Source organism: Caretta caretta, chromosome 1 (genome assembly GCF_965140235.1).
Source record: "Caretta caretta isolate rCarCar2 chromosome 1, rCarCar1.hap1, whole genome shotgun sequence".
NCBI classification, from domain to species: Eukaryota; Metazoa; Chordata; order Testudines; family Cheloniidae; genus Caretta; species Caretta caretta.
The window spans coordinates 228,235,777-228,258,760 of NC_134206.1; the positions used below are offsets into that span (position 1 = coordinate 228,235,777).

The 22,984-nt window shown below is 42.0% G+C and overlaps 1 protein-coding gene across 1 annotated transcript in view; it reads left to right on the forward strand.

The window, feature by feature from the left end:
* SMC1B (structural maintenance of chromosomes 1B) overlaps positions 1-22,806 on the forward strand; it is a 64,852-nt gene extending 42,046 nt beyond the window's left edge. The window contains exons 19-25 of the mRNA XM_048824849.2: positions 639-737; positions 2,684-2,840; positions 3,733-3,887; positions 13,200-13,351; positions 13,597-13,666; positions 21,745-21,855; positions 22,199-22,806. Of these exons, the coding sequence (XP_048680806.1) occupies positions 639-737; positions 2,684-2,840; positions 3,733-3,887; positions 13,200-13,351; positions 13,597-13,666; positions 21,745-21,855; positions 22,199-22,309 (855 nt within the window). The 3' untranslated portion in view covers positions 22,310-22,806. The remainder of the gene's footprint in view (positions 1-638; positions 738-2,683; positions 2,841-3,732; positions 3,888-13,199; positions 13,352-13,596; positions 13,667-21,744; positions 21,856-22,198) is intronic.
* The last annotated feature ends 178 nt before the right edge of the window (positions 22,807-22,984 follow it).

Here is a 22,984-nt window from a genome sequence, read left to right on the forward strand (position 1 = left end):
AGGAACAAGGTGGATAACTTTGAGGGGACGTAGTAATGTGTCACTGATGTGTGGAATATGGGAGGGAAAGTAATGGGGTACTGACAATGAGGAAGATGGAAGCAGCATGTGAGGACTGGGACACAGCTGAAGTCTGTAATTGTTGACCCAGGCTTGCAATGAGTAGGAGGCAGTCTGCTTGTGCTCCTTGCCCAGCAGCCTAAAAAGAAAGAGAGTGGTTTATTTTTTTCTAAGGACAATTGACTAGAAGGGGTGTTTTCTGTTGACTGATGTCCCTGGGAGCCTTTCTTGAAGGGGGATTTTAAAACTCCCTGGAAAGCCCTTTCTGACAGACCAGAAATGGAGTTAGTCCATTTTAAGTGCACTCTGGACAAATCCACTTCTGCTTTCATGTTAACCCCACAACTGCACGTGCTGGATTCCTCAAACTTCATAGAAAGACAGCATTTTCGACTATTAATACCTCCTTCTAATCAACTAGTAAACCATAATGTTTGATTACAAAAGTGTATTAAATTAGGAAAGGAAAAGTTGCTCCATTTTTCTCCCTCATTTCATGTCATGTAGACTTTGTTCTTTTTAAAAACTAAGAAGATCACTATATTTCTGAACTTAAAAGCCCTTCATCTGTGTTACAGCTGGGAACTGAAGCAGAAAGCACTGAGGCTACTGCAGATATCTATGAAAGAGAAAGAGCAATTCAGATAGACTACAGCAGTCTAACAGATGATCTAACGGTGAAGCCATTTGTTTTATTTACTTTATAGTACTATATAATGACGCTTTCATGCATTCTTCAGCATAATCTTAAACAAATGTTTTGACTGAAAACCAGTAAGCTTGAGATTTGATAGCAGCCATTTCCTGTTAGACATCGTGACTTTTTAGCATTAGTATATGTGCATTTTATCGATCAGAATATTCCACTTTACAAAAAGTGCATGCTATAATTTAAAGTTAAGTGCAAATCTAATGGAGGAGGAACAGAAATTCCAATTTTCCTTCATACTATTGCATTCATGGGGCCCTGCAATAGAAGTCACATACCTGGCCACAGAACTTTCAAGAATAGTGTTTGGCAGATAAGGGCCTTGTATCAGTTCCCCGGAGCCTTGCATTCCATAGACCAGTGGTTCTCAACGGGGGTACACGTACCCCTGGCGGTACGCAAAGGTCTTTCAGGGGGTACCTCATCCAGATATTTGCCTAGATTTACAATAGCCGATATAAAAAGCACTAGCGAAGTCTGTACAAACTATAATTTCATACAGACAATGACTTGTTTATACCACTCTGTATACTATACACTGAAATGTAGGTACAATATTTTATATTCCAATTGATTTATAATTATATGGCAAAAATGAGAAAGTAAGCAATTTTTCACTAATAGCATACTGTGACACTTGTATATTTTTATGTCTGATTTTGTAAGCCAAGTAGCTTTTAAGTGAGGTGAAACTTGGGGGTACGCAAGACAAATCAGACTCCTGAAAGGGGTACAGTAGTCTGGTAAGGTTGAGAGCCATAGCTGTAGACCAAGGATATAAATACCCTGTCTTCTGTAAGAATCCTTTGGATCATCTGTTCATCTTCTGGAGAGGTTGCAGAACCAGTCTTTCCCTTTCTCCGTCATGTTAGTTTTCATGAAAGAGTTGTAAATAGTTAAGTGGAGTGGCTTAGATCGTTGAGTGTATTATGCACTCAATCTTTTTTTATGTTCTTGTTCAAGATGACCAATCTGTTGATAAGAGTTAAGATACTTTTCTTGTCCCTCTATATTCCCTACTGTACAACGGCACAAAAAGGGTGTTTTATATCTCAGGGAAATGTGCTCAGGCCAATCTGCAATACCTGCAAGACCTTGCCCCAAAGGACCAAAAATCTTTTTCACAACTTGCTACTGCAAGAAGCTGTAGTAGTGAGTCTGGAAGAGCTTTTCCTAAAAAATTCTCCCCATGCACAAGCAATGTGGCTGCTAATCCTGCTTCAGAATACCAGGCTCGAAGGAGTTGGTCATCGTTTTGTAAAGGTCTTTTATAAAGATACTCAGGAACAATCAAAATTGGTTCTGAGGGCTAAAGATCCTACCTAGCTCTTCAAATAGAGCTAAGGAAAACACTTTTACAGTATCAGAAATTCTTCTTCTCCAGCAGAATTGCAGGGAATGTCATCCAGAGCTCAAGTTGCTTCACATAACAACAGAACTGTTTGGTTTAAGCCTTATATGATTGGATGTCGTGGCCTGTCTAAGGAGTTCAAGGCAGAATATTAAGAGACCAGACCTCTCTGCTGGAGGTGTCATGCTGCCAGATGGAATTGATTTTAAAAGGTTTTCTCAAGGCAGAGGCCTTTGACCATGCTTCTTGTCCATTTTCATAGAATCATAGAATATCAGGGTTGGAAGGGACCCCAGAAGGTCATCTAGTCCAACCCCCTGCTCAAAGCAGGACCAATTTTATTTCAGTTTAAATTATCTTGGGCATTTAAAAAAAAAATGTTTATTCCTGACTATTGCCAAGGTTTGTTCGGCTGCTGTTTCTGCTTACTGTGTCCTGATGTAAGGGACACGTGGTATTTTTCCATCTGTGGTGAACCAGTTTGTATAGGGCCCTCTTGTCTGGGAGCCTGCTGATTCTCTTCGCAAGTAATCCCCTTTTATGGCTTTTTGTCTTCTACTTAGGACCTACAGTCTGATAAAGAGATTGAGGCTCATCTGACACGACTGCAGCAGCAAATAGTATCCAAAGAAAACGTTTTATTCAAAACAGCTGCACCAAACCTAAGAGCATTAGAGAAATTGCAGACGGCTAAGGACAAGTTCCAGGAATCAGTAGATGGTAACACTGAATCTTCCTTATTAGTAACTATTTCTGTGAAAATTTTCCATCCTGCATAATCCTTATGCTGAAACCGGTCCTATTTTTTATTTTTTTTTATTTTTTACTCCTTTCACATATTTGAGTATTTCCTTTGTGTTTGTATCAGAGACTTACTACTAGAGGCCCTGTGTTTTTCTTTAGTTACACTTTTATACTGCCATTTCATATTAATAATCTTATTTATAAAATGTTGCATCTTATTCCAAATTATTTCTTTAAAATTTTGTGTTCCATCATTAATTCTGTTTGTATCTTCACCAAAAATATCTTTGTAAGCAAGATATAGTATGTTCCTTGATAAGAGGTTTTATTAAATTTCAGAGATGACTGATTTGCTAAGAATTTTCTGCTAATTTCCTTAGAAGAAGCAATCCATGTATGAGTTACCATATCTTTTCTGGAGCTCAAAACACAAACATTACTGCAAAATTAGTGGCGTGCTGTAAGTAGCACATTACTGAGAGTGCAAGGAATTCCACTGCCACACCCAAATATAGACTTATAAACTGCTATAGAGTTTATCCAATCTAAATATACAACTGTGAACAACCTGTGCTCAGGCAGAGCTCCATCTCTTCACACATCAGTCTGGTCTTGTGTAGGGAAAACTGGAAACATCCAAACAATTTTCTAGGTTTTCAGTCTCAGTAGCTGAGCGCTGGGAGCAAACTTAAGACATTGCCATGTTGCTCATATATACACTGAAGCTGTTTTCCGTTTATGTTGCAATACAGATTTCTCTAGTAAAATGCTTATTAGCTAAGATATGGATTACTAAGAGAATTAAACTAATTATAAGTTTATTATTGTGCACTTTCTGCAAAGCTGAAGTTCAATTATTCTTTCATAGCTTTTGAGGCCAGCAGAAGGGAAGCCAGGATATGTAGGCAAGAATTTGAACAGATGAAAAAAAGAAGATACGAGCGTTTCAGCCAGTGTTTTGAGCATGTCTCAGTAGCTATCGATCAGATCTACAAGAAACTCTGCAGAAACAGTTGTGCTCAGGTGTGTAATGTTTTCAAGTACTTGGTTTAAAAAAAGTGTACTAGCTTACTTTCCCCCAGTTGGTAATTGGAATTATAATACTGAAAGTTTCATTAACTAGAACAGTAGAATTCATTCACTTTTATTTTTTTTAAACTCTCCAAAGATAGGTTATGGTTTCAGTCTTGGACATGAAATTTATGCAAGCGGACTAGAAGACAAAGATCATTAGGAGAATCACAATTATATGAAGTGAAGAAAAGATAGTATCTACCAGTCTGCAGTTACCTACAGCTTTCTTTTGTGCAAGAGAGGGATGGAATAATGCGTTCACTCTTTTGGGAGTTTATTTGATTTTAATATCACGAAGGATGCATAAAGTATATTTATTACTTTTGGCTTTTAAAGGAAATACTATTGGTTCACAGATCTAATGGTGGGTATAGCAAACATCCAGAACATTCAGATATCCATATAACCAGTTAACAAGACTATTTTAGATATCTGAACCCTAGCATTTTTGTTTTAACACTCCCTACACTTCTCTAAATAAATGTGGGGGGGAACCACTCTTACATATACCCAGTTCATATCAGTATAATTAGTTCTATAGTTCTTTATAACAATTGCTCCTCTGTATTAACTCCTCATCAGTCATCTAGCATGTACTTCTGAAACTTCTAAAAGAAAAATATTACCAGTCTTTCAAAGTAAATTATAGGAAATCTCAGACACAATTTGTGCACATCAAGTTCAGCAAATTTTTAAGTATTTCTGCAGATGAGTTCAAGTTTTGCTCCATACCACAGACACATTTCCCACACTTATTCTCCCTCAGAAAGAGCGTGAGAATTGAATTGTATACAGGAGATCTAACAACATAGATCTTCGCAGCGATAATAGATATATCTTCTTGTGCCCAACATACAAGATATCTTTTCTGGCCTCCTAAAACCCAAGTTCATACCCTTTCTTACTGAAGGAGGCCAGGGAGTTAAAGTTGAGATCACTCAGTAGTGTTAACCTCTGTGCAAATTTATACCAGCAGCATAGCAGTTAGCAGTCCCTTACTTGTATTTTAAACATAGTGGGCTAGACCCAGCAACAGATGTACTATAGAGAGTGAGTTGGAATGATATGTAGCCTCTGACTTAATTTATACAGTCTCCTGTATGGCTGTTTTTAAAGAAATGTTATAGCCATTTAGCAAGATTTTACTCCGTCATTTGTTTTAAAAAAAAATTAGTGCAAGACAGATTAGAGGTATGGCAGAGATTGGTGATGAACTAAAACATAAGAAATGTGTTTAATTCCTGCATACCTTCATAATTTAGCTGGGCTGGCCAAGTTTAGGGGAAACATAATTATTATAAACAAGTAACACTGGTGAGAGAGCTACTTTACCTGGTAAGTTTCAGAGTAACAGCCGTGTTAGTCTGTATTCGCAAAAAGAAAAGGAGTACTTGTGGCACCTTAGAGACTAACCAGTTTATTTGAGCATGAGCTTTTGTGAGCTACAGCTCACTTCATCGGATGAAGTCGGAAAGGCTTTGCTTTGTCTGCCTTATCCTGATCCAGGAGCTGGTTCCTCGAGAGTTCCCCACCAGCAGGGAGTCTGACAGCCAGGCTGCAAATGTCTTGAAAGATGAAACAAAAATTAAGAGAGCCCGTCAGCAACCAAAGGCAGTTACATCAGGTCATCAGCCTGGCACAGGGAAGCCATAAGCAGGACCAGCTGAATTGGCAGAGCATGGAGTGGCTGAAAAGGCCATTTGCGTGTATGCCCTCCCACGGTGCAGGTCTCATCAGTCCCACCCCATCCCCTCCCGTCAGGTCTCCTTTCCTTAGCCCTAAGGGAAGTCCGGAATTCTGCATGGAGAGGAGAAGAAAGGAATCTCCCTCAGGAAGAAATTCCCTCTTAGGCTACAGAGCTCTTGGATTTGGCATGAAAAATGCCTTTACTGTAGAGGCTGCCATCTTGTAAGCCCCAGGAAATGGCTGCAGTGTCCCTTACAGGGATTCTGTTCACACTCAAAAGATAAAGAGATGCCTGTTAATGGAAGAGTTTTGCAGGGCTCTTCATCTGACTCAGGTTCCTAGTCTCACCTCCCCTAAGGAGTAAAAATTAAAGGAGAAAGGGGTTCAAGAAATCACCTCAAACTTAGGAGAATACTGGCCTGTTTTTCTATGGACAGCAGTTCCTCTGACTGATCACCAGAGAGTGCCAGAGCTAATGGCTCTTCACAAGATTTTAAATGTGGAAAGAAAAAGCATGGTAAAAGGAATATAAACTATTTACATCTGGTTCTTTTTCATCTTCCTCCTCCATTTCATTTTCATTATGAGCGTTGCCCTCTCCCCCGGTAGAAAATCCAACCTAAGTCCATGAGAGAAATAAAGAAGTCAAGGATCACCTTCACAGGAGGAAGGTTAATTCAGTCTCAGAGTCTTTGCTGCAGGATGAAGTGAAGCAAGAGGATCTTTTGCCAACTGAATTATTTGAGTTGGATGAGCTAGTGAGAAAAAAATGGTGGTGGAAGAAGAGACGACTAGTACAGAAATTACAAAAGTTTTTTCCCCAACTTGTTCAAAATCTGAACCACCCGTTCCCCTTCGTGTCTTTTGGGGGAAAGTAATTAAGGCTGAATGGGAAGCACCAGCAAAGTCTGTGAGATTGTCCAGGCATGCAAAAAAATTATTCTATAGCATGCACCATAGCAAAAAAGCAGATTGTGTCTCTTCCCACAGTGGACAGAGCAGTTTACTGAAACTAGTCAAAGACATTGCTATCCCAAAGGAGAGGGACTTTTTTTCCCCAAAAGAACCCAATGACTGCAGAATGGAAATATCACTGTGCCCTAATGAGGCTGCATCTTCCTCTCTGAGGGCTTCTGCTGCAGCACCATGTTTTGCAAGAGCAGTACTCACCTAGACAGACAGTTTGGCAGTCAGGGGTGCTAACTGCTAAGAAATCACTTCAGTTAGGTTCAGAGTTAATGAACATCTTAGTGCCTTCAGCATTCATAGCTGATGTAACCAGGGGTGCTTCTGAGGTTTTCAGCACATGCTATGGCCTCCAATGTGGCACCTCTGTTTAAGATTCTGGAAGGGCGACAGACAAGTCAAAATCACACTAGCAGCTTCAAAATATTCAGAAGGTTGGTTATTTGAGGAGCCATTAAACAAAGTGGTACTGGATTCTTCAGATAAATCAAAAAATACGTTACAAAACTCTCAACACCAAATCTGGGAAAAGGGATAGCTGGCTTTATTTCATGTCTAAATATTCTTTTTTTGGCTGTTCCTCTAAGTATGGAAGGCAAGACTACAACAAAAGCAAATAGAACAAGTCTAAGCCTGGAAAGGAGAGAGACCAGTCTTCCTGCAGTGTTTCCAACACTAGAAACAATCCATGACTACAGTCAGGAGAGTTCTGACGAACAGCACCTAAGGAGAGGACTGTTAAAAATTCAAGAACCAATGGTCTGTCTCCACATTGGACAGATGGGTGCTGAATGTGGTTTGACAGGAGTACATCATAGAATTTTGAAAGACTCTGAAGAATCATTTTCTCTCTTCTCCAGTATCTTCAAATCTGCGAAATAGGTGTGATCTGTAGTCTTTAGTATATTATCTTTCGGAAATCTGTGTAGTAGAGAGAGTTCCCAAGGCAGAGATGTTCTCTGGCCACTACTCAGTTTTTGTTTCTGGTACCCAAGAAGTCTGGGGAGGACAGAGAAGTATTGGAGACCAGATTCAGTCTGGAGATCTTTAAGTCCATAATGGTGACCATCTGCCAGAGGGATTACCTCACATCAGTCAATTTGAAAGAGACCTATCTTCACATGCCAGTTCACCAGGTGCACAGGAGATTTCTGTGATTCACTCATGGGACTGATAATTTTCAATACAAAGTGCTGCCTTTTGTATTGTTATCTGCGCCTCAAGCATTCACAGAAGTCCTCAGTGTTCTGGTTGCTATTCTCAGGCAAACGGGGATACAAATACACTCTTTACTAGATAACTTTCTAATCAGAATCCTGTCCAAAGAGAGATCCACTCAAGCAGCAGTCCAAACGTTGCAACAGCATGGATTATAGTAAATTTTGGAAAGAGTCATCTTCAGCCATCTCAGTGCCTCATTCATCCTGGAGTGTTGATAGACTCAGAGGCCCATCAAATCTTTGTCAGCCAAAATACAGGGCAAGATCAGATCAGCAGTTACCCTTTTGAGGGCATCCTAGGCACCCTAATGAGTGTTCTAGGGATGATCATGTCATAATGAGTTTTGTAGGAATAGTGCCAGGGGCAAGAATGAATGTGAGGATTCTCCAGTTTCCTGCTGTCCCTTCCCTGCTGTTTTCTGACTTTTCCATCTCAGAAAGTGAGCATTCTATCACTCGTATTGAAATCCCAGGACTGGTGGATGAGCCCAGATTGATTCCAGGAAGGTTGGCCATGGCAGAGCCAGAGAGATCTTTCATAACAATAAATGCCAGTCTGGAAGGATGGGGAGCATTCTCTGAGAAGTCGGTGGCTGTAGGGACATGGTTCTTCTTGGAACTAAAGAAGAGCGTACATTTTCTAGAGACAAGGGCAATAAAGTATGCTGTTCAGCAACGCCCCAGCATTACCGAATGGTGGTCTTCTGGTAATGGCGGACAGTGTCAGTGATGGCATACATAAACCATTGAGTGGAAGGGGAGAGGACTTAGGTTAAAGGATCAACAAAAGGAACAGTATCACTGCTGCAGTGGGCAGAGGCTCATCTACTGTCTATCAGGGCCTTGCATATCAAGGGCATCCATCCAACAGTGGGCACCAGAGCTCACTCAGTACGTGAGCAGAGAAGGGGCATTGAAATCTGTAAAACTGCAACTTGGTAAACATTGACTAAGTTTTACAAGATGGATACTCCTCTTCAGATGATGCAGCCTTTGACAGGTGGGTCTTGCATGCTGTGGTGATTCCTTTGGGTAAGGGAATCCTTTCTCTGATATTTTGTTCTCTCCCTAGGAATTTTTGTCATTGCTGAGAATATCCCACACTAAGGATCTGTGGACCTATCCCTGAAAGAGAATGGGAAAATTTGTGGCAGCTTACCTGAAAATTTTCCCTTCTTCAAACAGATCTGGCCCTCCCTGAAAGAGGCCGACCTGTTTTAACTCATGCTTACAGTTTTCTGCAGTAGTTAAAATTTTCTTGTTATTCCTAATGTTCTCTTGTTGAATATTTTTTGCAAGATGAGAGATTTGGTTTTTTAATTTCGTAGTCCATAGGACCTAGCTATGGAAGCATCTTGAAACTGAGATGGTCTACTGAAGGTGGGGACAAGTCCCTCATCAGCTGTCCACCTAGCTTTGTTTCTGCCCCCTGCAGGTACAGACAGGCAATGACCCATTGCCAATCTTTGGCTCTTTCCCTTCAAAGAAGGGAAACTTTTCAGGTAAGCAACCATGAATTCTCCCAGTTTGAGGAAGTTACTGCTAAAGTAAAATTTGTGACAAACCTCTGGAAAATATCTGTATTCAGTTCTGTCAAAAGCCTTCTCCATCTCCAAGGAAGTCAGCTAAGCCTGGGGGCCTCTAAAATGCCTAAAGCAGGGATGTGAAGCAAGTATCTGGTGTTGAGCAGTGAGGAGCAGCTGAAGATAAGACATTCTGATGCCCTGAGAAGAAGAGTGTACAGGCAAGAGACAAAAATTTAAGACAGAAGCCTAACATCTATCTTCAATAGGAGAATGGAGCAGTCAGAGCCAGAGACTTCATGGTTTTAGTATGAAAGAAATAGCTAAACTATGAGATCAGTATGTTATTTATATTTGTAAAATTCAGTCAGTTTCATTTCAGGTTATTTAAATTTGGTGGGGGGGAGGAGGCAGACTGAGTGGGCAACAGTTGTAGCACTGCTTGTGCCACATAACACATCCCTTTATATACGTCAAACATTCATATTCTGGGATAGAGTACTCCTGGAACCTTGGAGTTTTATGCCACCACACTGGATTGGATATCATCTCTGTCACCACGGCTGCTACTCTGAAACCAGTCTTATACCAGAAATTTCTTTAGATGAAAGTATATAACACCTTTCTTCTAATAGAGCTATGACACTAATGGGAAGTTTTGTCAAAACCCTATGGTCCCTGCAACTTATTCACAAATTAGTTTTCACTAACTTAAGGATAGAAGCTGTTATTTTATATGGTTCTCAAGAAGTTCAAGGAGTTATTAAAAGGGACATTCCATTTTAGTATTTATTTTGCTATCTGTCATCTTATGCTGAGTAGGAAAGGTTAGCCCAGTCTGTTCGATTTAATTGCTAGAATTAGTATTGTGCTACATCTATTTGTAGACTGGTGTCATCTTTTGAAGGAATCTCTCTCCTTTTATGTGCTTTGTATACTAGAGCTCATGTGCACAGAAACCTTGCTTATGGTAGTATCCTTCTCCTTCTATTAAGAAGAATATGATCAACTCCAATTTGTCCCCAGAGTCTCTTTATCTCTCATCCTTTGTTTGCCTTGTACATAGTTTGTTTACAGTAGTTAGTCAGTAAGTAGGTGTTAAGTAGTGTTAGTGAATTAGAGTTCCAGTGGTGTCTTAGCCCCAGGCGGTGCATGCACCGGTCTCCAGGTTTTAAGCCTTGTTCTGCCTGCAACAGACCTTGGCCCATTAGCAACCCACATAGCAGCTGCCTAAGGTGCTTGAGGGAGTTGCATGTAAAGGACAAGTGTCGTATTTGCAAGAATTTTTGCCTAGAACTCAAAAGGAGCGCAACCACCTACATCCCTTCCGGTCAGCCTGGTTGCGAGTTACCTCAGACCGCTGGGTGTTTGGCATTGTATCTCTGGGCTACACACTGCAATTCTTTCCTACCCTGCCAGAAGGGCAAGGTGGTACAAATCCTGACAGACAACACCGCAGTGTTTTACATCAACAAGCAAGGCAGAGCCCGATTGTCAGCCCTCTGCCAACAAGCTCCCCATTTGTGGGACTTCTGTGTGCAGCATGCCATTCATCTTGTGGCTGTGCACCTTCCCAGGGCCAGAAACATGTTAGCAGATCACCTCAGCAGGTCCTTCTCTTCTTGCCACAAGTGATCACACTGACCACCTCTGGATGGAGTGATCTTCCAAAGGTGGGGACCCCTCTTCTCCTCCCACCCCCCCCAGTGGTGGACTTGTTTGTGTCCTGATAGAGCATGAAGTGCCATGTGTTCTGCTCAACTCAGGGGATCAACATAGGCTCCCTGCCAGACATCTCTTTGCTCTAGTGGTCAGGGGGCTCTGATGTATGCCTTCCCACCAGTGCCCTTAATCCACAGAGTCTTCATGAAGATCAAACAGGACAAAGTGAAGGTAATTCTGATAGCCTCAGCTTGGTCTTGCCTGCACGGGTTCGGCATGCTGTTGGACCTTTCAGTGGCCACCCCGCTGCAGCTGCCTCTCTGGCCAGATCTGCTGTCCCAGAACCACGGGAATCTTCTGCACCCGAACTTCGCGGCGCTGAATCTGACAGCCTGGCTGCTACATGGTTGAATGCAGAACAGGAGTACTCAGTCCATTATCCAGCAGGTCCTGTTGGGTAGCAGAAAGCCCTCCACCAGGGTGACCTGCCTGGCCAAACGGAAAAGGTTCTGGAGTTTGGACCAGGGTATCCACCCCGAGCAGGCCCTGCTGCAGTCATTGTTGGACTATCTTCTGCATTTCTTTCATCGATTAAGGTCCACTTGGCCGCTATTTTGGCCTTCCATCCTCCGTTCCAGGGCAGGTCGGTCTTCGCTCATGACATGATGGTCCTTTTTTTGAAAGGTCTGGAGTGACTCTATCCCCACATTCCCTCCTTAGGACCTGAATCTCATGCTGTCGTGACTCATGGGTCCCCCCTTTGAGCTTTTGGCTTCCTGCTTCATCCTTCTACTCTCCTGGAAGGCTTCTTTCTTGGTGGCAATAATGTCTGCCTGCAGTGTCTCTGAGATTAGGATGCTTATCTTGGAGCCACCCTGTATGGTATTCTACAAAGACAAGGTCCAGCTGTGACTGCACCCAGCTTTTCTGCCCAAGGTAGTTTCGCAGTTTCATACAAGCCAGGACATATACTTACCCATGTTCTTTCCAAAACCTCATAAGTCAGAAGAGGAGTGCAAATTGCGCTCTGTGGATGTCAGGAGAGCTATAGCCTTTTACATTGAAAGGGCTAAGTTGTTCCATAAGTCGACGCAGTTGTTCATTGCAGCGGCGGACAGGATGAAAGGTCTTCCAGTGTCTGCCTAGAGATTTTCATCATGGATCACCGCCTGCATCTGTTTCTCTTATGATCTGGCGAAAGTGCCTCCACTGGCGATTGTAACCGCCCTCTTGACTAGGACGCAAGCCTCGTCAGCAGCCTTCCTGGCCCAAGTTCCTATTCATGATATCGGCAGGGCCGCTACCTGGTCGTGCATCCACATATTTACGTCTCATTAGGCACTTACCCAGCAGGCCCAACACAATACTGGCTTCAGTAAAGCAGTGTTGCAAGTGAACTCCGAGCCCACCTCAGTGGTATACTGCTTGTGAGTCAACTAGAATGGAATTGACATGAGCAAGCACTTGAAGAAGAAAAAAACGTTACCTACCTTTTTGTAACGGTTGTTCTTCAAGATGTGTTGCTCATGTCCATTCTATTACCCACCCTCCTCCTACTCTGTCGGAGTTATCAGCAAGAAGGAACTGAGAGGGCGTAGGGCCGGCGTCGTCTAATATACCGGTGCGTGAGCACAGCATTCCAGAGGGCACCACTGCCAACCCTATGGGTACTACTAAGGGAAAAATTTCCGACAAATGTGCACATGGGCACACGCACTCCTAGAATGGAAAGGACATAAACAATACATCCCAAACAAGAGTTACGAAAGACAGGTAACTGTTTTTTAACACTTTGCACGGGTGCTATTCGTTTTGTAACAGCCTATAAATATGAAAATTACTTCATTTACTTTATTGTCCAAGTAAAATGAAAAAAAAAATGAAAAGTACAATGAGATTTTTTTAAGTGAGTCTTTAAATGATATTGGTAACAAAGATAAGGAACAGTGTTGAAAATATGACTAAGATGACAGTCTGCCTTAAATGGTGGTTCTTTGATTATGATGTCTGTCATATCCCAAAGGTTTCACAAGATTTTTCAAGAACCACATTTTTAACAATGTCTCTCTTAAATACAAATACAGTTATTAACTACAAATCAGCCAAAATGTCAAATTTAAACTTTAAAATACAAACAATAGCAACCCTAAGCTAAACATGTCACGTGTTTCAGTATTAACAAAATATTGGGGCATGTGTTTCAGGCATTCCTCAGTCCCGAGAACCCTGAGGAACCATATCTAGAAGGCATTAGCTATAACTGTGTGGCTCCTGGAAAACGCTTTATGCCAATGGACAACTTGTCAGGAGGTGAAAAATCTGTGGCCGCACTGGCTCTTGTGTTTGCAATACACAGGTAATATGGTGAAATAAATTTTACAATACCATCTTTTTACTAATCTTTGAGCATCAGTGGTGTGGAACAAATGTAGCATAGTATTATCAGAAGGCAGTTTGAACATTTATGTCTAAAAATGTATTTTACATTCCTATTCTGTTCTTGGCCTTACTATTTCTTGGTCAAAATTTTATGGGACAAGCTAAAACCGCAAAATATTAGTATATCTATATAAAAGTAATTGACTCTCTCTTATTTTTAAGTTTCCGCCCTGCCCCTTTCTTTATTTTGGATGAAGTGGATGCTGCACTGGATAACACAAACATTGGCAAAGTAAGTTATTCCTTCTGTTCTCTGAAATTAATTTACAGATAATCTAATGATATAGTGGTATTCTTTTGCAGAAGGGTAGTTGTTTAATTTAGGGAGGGACAAAGAGAAAAGTTCAGTAATTCTCTATTAGCATAAATCAAAACAGACTGCATGAGGGACAAATTTAAGAGTATTTTGAGTGATTATTCCTGTGTGTATTCCACATGTGGGTACACATGCACTGTGGGACCATCTGGAAATTTTTAGTAAGCAGTGCCCATTGGTCCGCACATGCACACAGGTATGTTAGAGTTACTGTTGTTGTCATGGGGTGCTCCACTCACCACCGGTCTGGCGCCGCCTCCTCTCGGGATTAGCTCAAGGGTGACACACCCATCCATGGTTTGCATGACGTCGCTCTGTCTCTGATCTGCAGCTCTTCTTCTTCCAAAACCCTCAGTATCTCTTCTGTGACTCAGCCCTCTGGCTAGGTCACTCAGTGGTCCCTTTCTGGGGTAAAAGGTCCAACAGGGCCTATTTGCAGCCCTGTCTTTGGGCTCAGTTCACACAGTCCTTAAACAGTCCAACAGGGCCTATCCCAGTACCGTGGTGTGTCTGTCTCTCTCTCCCTCTCCCTCTCCCTCTCCCTCTCTCTCTCTCTCTCTCTCCCCAGCCCTCCCTGCACTTGCTCTGGCATCTGTCCCTTTAGTCCTGACCCCGGCTTTCCAGCTGGGTCAATCTCGGTTCAGCCCCCTTCCAGGGTAATACAATTTCCAGTACAGCCCCTTACTTGGGCCTGTTTAAACTCCCCAGTGGCTGTTGGGGGGACCCAGGCACACCCACTACTCCAGGTCCTGACCCAGGGATGCTACAAATAGCAGCCCCATGCTGCTTCCTTTAGCCCTGTTGCTATTCCCTGGGCCACTTCCCACATATCTGGCTTCCCCCCGTCTCTGGGTTTGTCAGCCTGCCAACTCCCTCCACTCAGGGAGTGAATACAGCCTGTCTGTAGTCCTTTCTAGCTGCCCCTCCATTGCCAGCTACCTGCTTTCTGCCCAGCTGCGTCTGGCCAAAAAACCCTGCCTCTTCTTCCCCAGCTGAGTCTGCTTTCATTCATTCCTTCCTCCCCAGCTCCACCTCCAGGTGAACCCTTGTGGAGTTAATTAACCTGTCTTGCCAACTTAATCCCTTTTACTCTTCTGTGATGTGGATACCTCATCTCAGTTGTATTGCATTAAAAAAGAAATTCCAGATTTTTTTTTAATCTACCCTTAACTCTACCCATTGACCCAGAGTATGGTAGGGGTCTGAGATGTATAGTGATGAAGTATAATAATATGCTGAATATATAGCCACAACTGTAATTTTAATGTACAAATAAATACTTGAAGATCTTAATGGAAGTGTATGACATGAGATTAATCTGTGAATTGTTGACATCATGATCTGTTCAGCAAGCCTCCAGTTTAGGGTCTCTAACCATCAGGCCCTACTTGGCAGATACAGATTCAACCTGTGGGACTCCATTGGCAAGTTTGAAGAGAGCCTCCCACAGGATTGGGCGGAGAAGTTCGCCACTCTAATAGATGAAGGCAAGGCGGTAGCCGGGGTGTCCTCCAGATGGCCTGGGATGCTACGGACTTGGCGTCCAGGATGGTCGTCATCTCTGCAATAGCCATGAGGCATAGCTCCTGGTTACAGACCTCCGGGCTGTCCCAGGAGATGCAATCCACCCTCCAGGACCTCCCTTTCAAGAGAATCGGGCTCTTCTTGGAGTTAACTAATGCTAGTAAAGACTCCTGGGCCGTTCCTTGGGTCTACATACTCCTCAGCAGGCCAAAAAGCTGTTTTGCCCCCCTGCCACCTCTGCAGTCATTGAGGTCTTGGGGTTCCCCTCAATCTGGCTCCTACAAAAAGGACAAAGACGGGTTTTAAGCGATGCCACCGGTCGTCATCTTGTCAACCTGCCCATCCTGGTTCTTCCAAGGACCAAGGCAGCCAAAAGCAGTCATTTTGAGGATGTGCCCAAAGACTATGCCCCAGTCATTGCACCGGATCCATTCCCCGACCTCTGCCCTTTTCGGTCGGCCTGGTCCCATATCACCTTGGACCACTGGGTGCTTGACACTGTCTCATCAGGCTATACCCTGCAGTTTGTAGGCTACCAACCCTTCCATCCCCCTTCCCCGTCCCTCTTCAGGGAGCCTTCTCATGAGCAACTCCTCATTCAGGAGGTCAAAAACCTCCTGCACCTAGGGGCATGGAAGGAAGAGGATTCTACTCCTGCTACTTCCTCATTCCAAAGGCAAAGAGGGGCCTCAGACCTATTCTAGATCTGCATTGCCTCAACAGGTCTCTCAAAATGTTGAAATTTCATATGGTCTCCCTGGCCTTCATCATCCCGTGCCTGGATCCAGGAGCCTGGTACGTTGCCATCAATTTAAAAGATGCGCACTTCCATATTGCCGGGGCACCAGCATTTCCTCTGTTTCACATTGGGCCAGCGCCATTGCCAATTCACAGCGATGCTCCTTGGGCTCTCATCAGCTCCAAGAGTGTTCACCAAGTGTATAGCTCCAGTGGCCGCTTATCTGTGATGTCTGGGGGGTCCAAATGTACCAATACCTCGACGATTGGTTGCTAAGGGGCCAGTCCTCGGATCAGGTGCAGAGGCATCTCACGCTCGTCTGTTCCACCTGCCACAACCTGGGCCTAATAATAAATGACAAGGAGTTAAACCCCACTCCAGTGCAACACATAGAGTTCATTGCAGCCGTACTCAACTCCACTTGGGCCAGAGTCTTCCTCCCTGAGATTCTGTTCTGAGCCACGGTAGACCTCATCTCATTTCTGCATGCTCACTACTGCCCACACCTGCCCGAGACTGCTGGGTCACATGGGAGCATGTACTTACATGGTTTGGCACATGTGACTCCACCTCAGGCCCCTAGTGGCATGGCTGGCATTGGTCTGTGTCCACAACCAGTACAGTATGGCATACACCTGGTGGCCATCAGCACATTTCATCTGCTGGTAGACACCTGCTCTGCACTTTCTCATCCAGTTACCATCCACTTCCTATAAGGATGTGATTCTTTGAGTCTTCTCTCCAGTGACAAAACGTATAGCACTCTGCAACTTGAATCTTGTTGGATCAACTCTTACTAAATAACCGTTTGTGCCCCTGGCATCGTACTCTCTGTTACATCTCTAAGAAGGTAACAGAGGAGTCGGGGAGCTAGAGGTGCTCATGGCTGACCTTTCCTATTGAGTTTTCCACAAGGACTAGGTATCCATGAGACTACATCCGAAGTTCCACCCTCAGGTGGTGACAGAGACTATAGCTGATGTGAAAGTCTATCTACCTGTGTGTGTTACCTTAAACAGAAAAGGTGGGTGAGGTAATACCTGTTATTAGACCAACTTCTGTTGGTGAGAGAGACAAGCTTTCAAGCTACACTGAGCTCTTCTCTCAAACGTGACGAAGAGGTCACAAGCTTGTTTCTCTCACCAACTAAAGTTGGTCCAGTAAAAGATATTCCCTCACCCACCTGGTCTCTCTAATATCCTGGGACCGACACTGCATTTTACCTTAAACCTCATTCTAGCAGGGAAGAGGCAGCGTGACACTTGCTGGACATGCATAGGGCTCTTGCCTTTTACCTGCAGAGGAAGAGAGATTTTCAGAAGTCTCCTAGTCTTTTTGTATTATTCGTGGAACAACTGAGAGGCCATTTGCTCCCAGATACTGTTGAAGTGGAATTGAGGGTGTATTCTATTTGACTACAAATGAATGTCTCCCTTAAGTGCGGTGTGAGAGCACACTTAACTAGAGCTTAAGCAGCATTGGTAGGTTTCCTTTTCCTTTCCTACTACTGACATCTGCAGAGCAGCAATTTGGAGTTTGGTTCTTATCTTTGCGAGATATTATGCACAAGTGCAGGGGTTCTCAAACTTCATTGCACTGCAACCCCCTTTTGACAACAAAAATTACTACCCTGATTCCTGCCACCCCAGGTCGGGGGGCCAAAGCCCCACTGCCCCTGGGGGGGGGAGGGGGAAACCCGAAACCCAAGGGACTTCAGCCGCAGGCAGGGGGCCTGTAACCTCAGCCCCACTGCCCAAGGCTGAAGCCCTCAGACTTCGGCCCTAGACAGTGGGGCCTGGGCTTTGGCTTTGGCCCCAGCAAATCTAAGCCAGCCCTGGCGACCCCATTAAAATGGGACCCACTTGAGGTTCTGACCCACAGTTTGAGAGCCACTGCGACTAGTGCAAGCAGCTACTGCTGCAGCTTCTCTAGGCAGAGCTGTTCGGTAATCTGTGTCATAGTACTCCAGGCATACACCTCCATTTAAAGTGACGCTTTATGAATCAGCTGAAGTGCATTATACTTGGAGACAGTCACTCAAAGAAAGGGGTTATTCACGTTGTTGTCACTTGAGTTCTTCAAGATGTGTTGTCCCTATGTGTAGTACACTACCTACCCTCCTTCCGTGCTGCCTGGTTTCCCCCTACTGGGAACTGGTGGTAGAGAAGGAACAACAATGGCAGCAATCCAGCAGCCCCCTTTCTCCATTTGGTGTGGAACATGAGGAGAGCCGGAGAGCACGCACAAACCACACACACTGCTAGGGGAAAATTTCTGATCCTGAGTACTTGGAGCACATGCACAACCTGAAGTGCACTACACATAGGGACAACATATCTTGAAGAACTCAAGTTACTACAAGATGTAGCCTTATTAATTTCTGGATTAATATATTGATTGGTTTTATATTAATCATAGTGACCTGGGTGAAGAGTTCAGCCTCCTAAATGACTACAGTATCAGGATTAGCAGGGTGAGATTCATCATTAGGAATATCATTAGCCTTGGAGACTCTAGGAACACATGGGAAACAATGATCACAGCTGATGTACTTACAAATTCTCAACTGTCCTATTAAAATCTTACTAACCTGATATCAAAAACACTGTAACAGGCAAGAAAGGTATAACATAGCATGTCTAGTCTTAATACTGGTATCACTTACATTTCCTGGTAGGGATGAAGTGTGAACCATTATTCTCTTCACTGTCATAGTCACCAGTGATTGCCATCCTGGCGTCTCCTTCCCCCAAGGCACTAAGGCGAGGATACAGCCTTTATAATGTGTTACGCTGATGCCCTCTGTTCCATGTATAAGGGTTTCAGCCCCTTTTCCTTATGTGGGTTTCCACACTCCACTAATTTCAGGGTGTCTTGTTTTTTCATAGGCTAACACCTTAGTTATCTTTATTCTCATTAACTAAGTTACTGTAGCAACTTGAGGTTATTAAAGAATCCCCCTGAAATGTTACTGTCTGGCATCTTGCGATATTAACTGGAACATTGCAGCATATTTTCCAGTCTATTGTTGCATAGTTTCCATAACATCAGCACTTTACACATTAGGATATAGAGGTGAAATATAAATATTAATTAAATATACCTAAGATCTTTTATTCTTGGCTATAACAATGATTTACCCTTTCATATTCTATGAAGGTTTGCAAATACAAATCTTAAGAAGCTAAAACTATTTTAGGCATTTGAGACAAAAAAAAAAAAAGGTTTCAAAGGAGAGGTGTTAGAAGTATTCGATATCTTCTGTAAAACACATCCCAACCATAAATGTTCTCCTCTTGAAGAATAAAGTCTTTAGCTTGTTTGTAAAAGAAATCTGTGTCAATAGGGATATTTTTAGAATTCTTTGTGAGAGTTTAAAATGAAAGAGGAGGGGTAAATAGATCTACTTTATGACTTTGTTTATAGCTATAGCACCACATCCTAGGCATCACTCCTCTTTGGAATATCCTGCATAGAAAACATCCTCACATTCTCTTTGTAAAATTTTAGAAAGAGATGTGGTTGACTAAGTTTGTTTTCTTGTGATAAAGATCATGTGTATACCAGAGCAGTGTCCTGTACTTTGAGAAGAGGCTCATTGGTTGTTTGCCTTTTGATCTAATAGTTCCTAGATTTACAACTTATCATTTGTAGTACATTTTACAGCTTTCAATTAAATATCAAATATTCTCTGCAAAGCAGCAGTCACAATAACAGTTCTATACAAGTTTGAAAATGTAGCATAAAAGAAAATAATGTAGCATATTTATTAAAGCAAAACGGAAGTTAAACTGCATTCCACAGTTAGTGTAAACTTACTGGGAGGTAAATATGGAATTATGGCTAATGAAGTGTCATCCTCTTTGACACTTGGTGCCTGTCACTACTTGGCAAAAAGCAGAGACTTCCTAGGAATTTCTTTAATAACAGTTAGGGCCCTGCAAAATTCACGGCCATGAAAAACGCGTCACTGACCATGCAATCTGGTCCCCAGCATTAGAAATGTGGTCTTTTGTGTGCTTTTTACCTTATGCTGTACAGATTTCATGGGGGAGACCAGCATTTCTCAAATTGGGGGTCCTGACCCAAAAGGAAGTCGCAGGGGGGTCGCAAGGTTATTTTTGGGGGGGAGGAGTTGCAGTATTGCCACCCTTAAGTCTGAGCTGCCTTCAGAGCTGGGCAGCTGGAGAGCAGTGGCTGTTGGCCAGCGCCCCACCAGCAGCAGTGCAGAAGAAAGGGTGACAATATCATACCATGCCATACTTACTCCTGCGCTGCTGCTGGTGGCGGCTCTCTCTTCAGAGCTGGGATCCTGGCCAGCAGCCAGTGCTCTCCAGGTGCCTGGTTCTGAAGGCTGCGCCGCTGCTGCCAGCAGTAGCACAGAAGTAAGGGTAGCAGTACTGCAACTCCCCCCACAATGACTTTGTGACCTTCCCACAACTCCTTTTTGCATCAGGCCCACTACAGTTACAACACTGACATTTCAGATTTAAACAGTTGAAATCATGAAATTTGCGATTTTTAAAATCCTATAACCGTGAAATTGACCAAAGTGGACCATGAATTTGGTAGGGCCCGAATAATCGTGTAATAATTTCATACAATAAGCAACCAAAAAACCCACTAAACCCTAAGCATGTGAGCTATCATTCTCTAAGCGAATGTATGAAAATAATTGTTGCAAAATTCAGTCAGAGCAGTCAAGATTGTAATTATGTAAAATTCATTAATAACTATTTTGTATCAATATTGAGGTCTACTCAAACTCTTCTCATTGCTTCAGTTTCCTCAACTGTAAATGGTGATCTTACCTGCCATGGGAAAGACCTGAGACACCTTCAAATGACGGGACCTTTATATATTTGCCAGTGTTTTGAGTTTTCAAATTACAGAAAATAATGTTTGGAAATACTTTAAGCATATGAACAGATTAGTATCTATACAGTACTTATTGGGATCCAAAGAGTTTGGGGAAGGTCTGGTTAGTGCCAACTTCTTGGAGATCTTCTGCTTTAATAAGGCTAGAGGGCTTTAAATTGAAAATTAAAAGAAAAAACTTTCCTTAACTTTAAGTGCATATAATACTAACTCCTTATAAAAGTTGAAAACTAGTCAAGTTTTAAAATCTTCAGTTCAAAATAATTTCAACAACTATGCCTACTTATGACATAGCAGATAAAAATGTACACATAGAAGTGTGATTTAAAAATGTTGCTTCTAATTTTCATTTAGGATTTTATCTTCTGTTGTGGTATGAAGTCTCTTTCATTTGCCTCAAATTATAAATTTAGCTCTGTGCAGTAACATTTTACAGCTGGTGAAAACCATTTTCTGCCACATAAAACAGCACAGTAATATGCATTTGTAATCTGCATCATATTATATAAGTGGTAACAAGCTGTAAAATTTATGGCTTATACATGGAAATCCACCTAACTTAAAAGCATTGTCAAGTAAAATGCCTTATGTTAACTTTAGAAATGTCACATTTCTAAAGTGGATTGTTTTCATATACATTTTTAAAAGCCCCAAACCTGTGGGGTCATACTGTGAACCTACATCATGTACAGTGTCTTGCTTGGCCAGTTATAGTCTCCCTTTTACCCTGCCCAATTCATTTATGAATTCTGTCTACTGAGTAATTCATTTCTTTTCCCATTGTTCCCTAATTAATTGTGATTTAAATCTGACAGAACCCACTTATCCTAAAATGTGTGGCTTTTCTTCAAAGGTATCAAGCTTCATCAAAGAGCAGGCCCAGGAACAGTGTCAGATGATCGTTATTTCTCTAAAGGAGGAGTTTTATTCCAGAGCAGATGCATTAATTGGAGTCTGTCCAGAGGTACAAATAATTTTTATTCTTTTCTGTCTTGATTTCAATCAAATTAAATTCATATGGCAGTTAAACGATAAAAAAAAATTCCAGCTGCAGCCAATTATTTCTTAAGAAATGACCCCTCCCCCCATGTTCATTTTAAAAAAAAATTCTCTAACAACTGTATCAAGAGCTAAGTGATTCAAATGCATTGTTTGCCATTCAGGAATAGTCATTGGTATTGTTTAATAGCATTCCAGAACAAGTGATTTATAGTTAAGTGGTCCTTCTGGTAACTGCATCATCTTATAGGTAATGCTTATTTTTAATATATATGCTTGTAAACTGATTTGATTCTTCCTCCTTTCAGCAAGATGATTACATGTTTAGTCAGGTACTGACTCTGGATCTTACTGTGTATCCAGACGCTGATGACAGTGAACGAAAAGAGCAGCACAGATACAGTTCCACATTGGAATAAAACATGAAAGTTTCAGGGCCATCTGTGAATAACAAAATTGTGATTCCTACAGCCACCTTTATGACAAGTTTGTAAGCTTTTTGAATATTGCTTTTAAATCTTCTTGTACAGAAGTCAAAGAATTTAGCTTCATAGCTCTCAAAGCCATTACTTAGAATTTGGAGAAAAATAAATGATTGTATTACTTGACCTAGTTTTGTTTAGGGTTTTATGGAGTACATGTTCCTGTTGTGTTACAAATTCAAAATAAGCTTTCGAAAGACATTACTGAAATTGGTAAATTCTAGTGACTAGTGCCTAATCTCTTTAAGTATGTTCTTGTTGGTTAGCATTAAGATAAACTATTAGGTCCTATTAAGATAAAAACTGATGAATGATTAATTTTTTGAATATGGATGTTATGTTAAATTCATATGACTGCTGTCAAACGCAAACCTCATCTGCAAAGGTAACTTTTTGATGTTAAAATATTGAGAATTAAAATGTTGGAAAAAATCTTGAAATGTACAGCATTTTTTACTTTTTATCAGGAAGATTCTCACTACAAGGTTTCAGATGTGGTTAGGTTAAATATAAAGATACAAGTTCTAGTAGCTTAATTTTTTTTAACTGTATGGATTAGAAGGGAAGGAGACATTTTCTGTTTCCAACGCTCGTAAAAGACCAACTTTACAT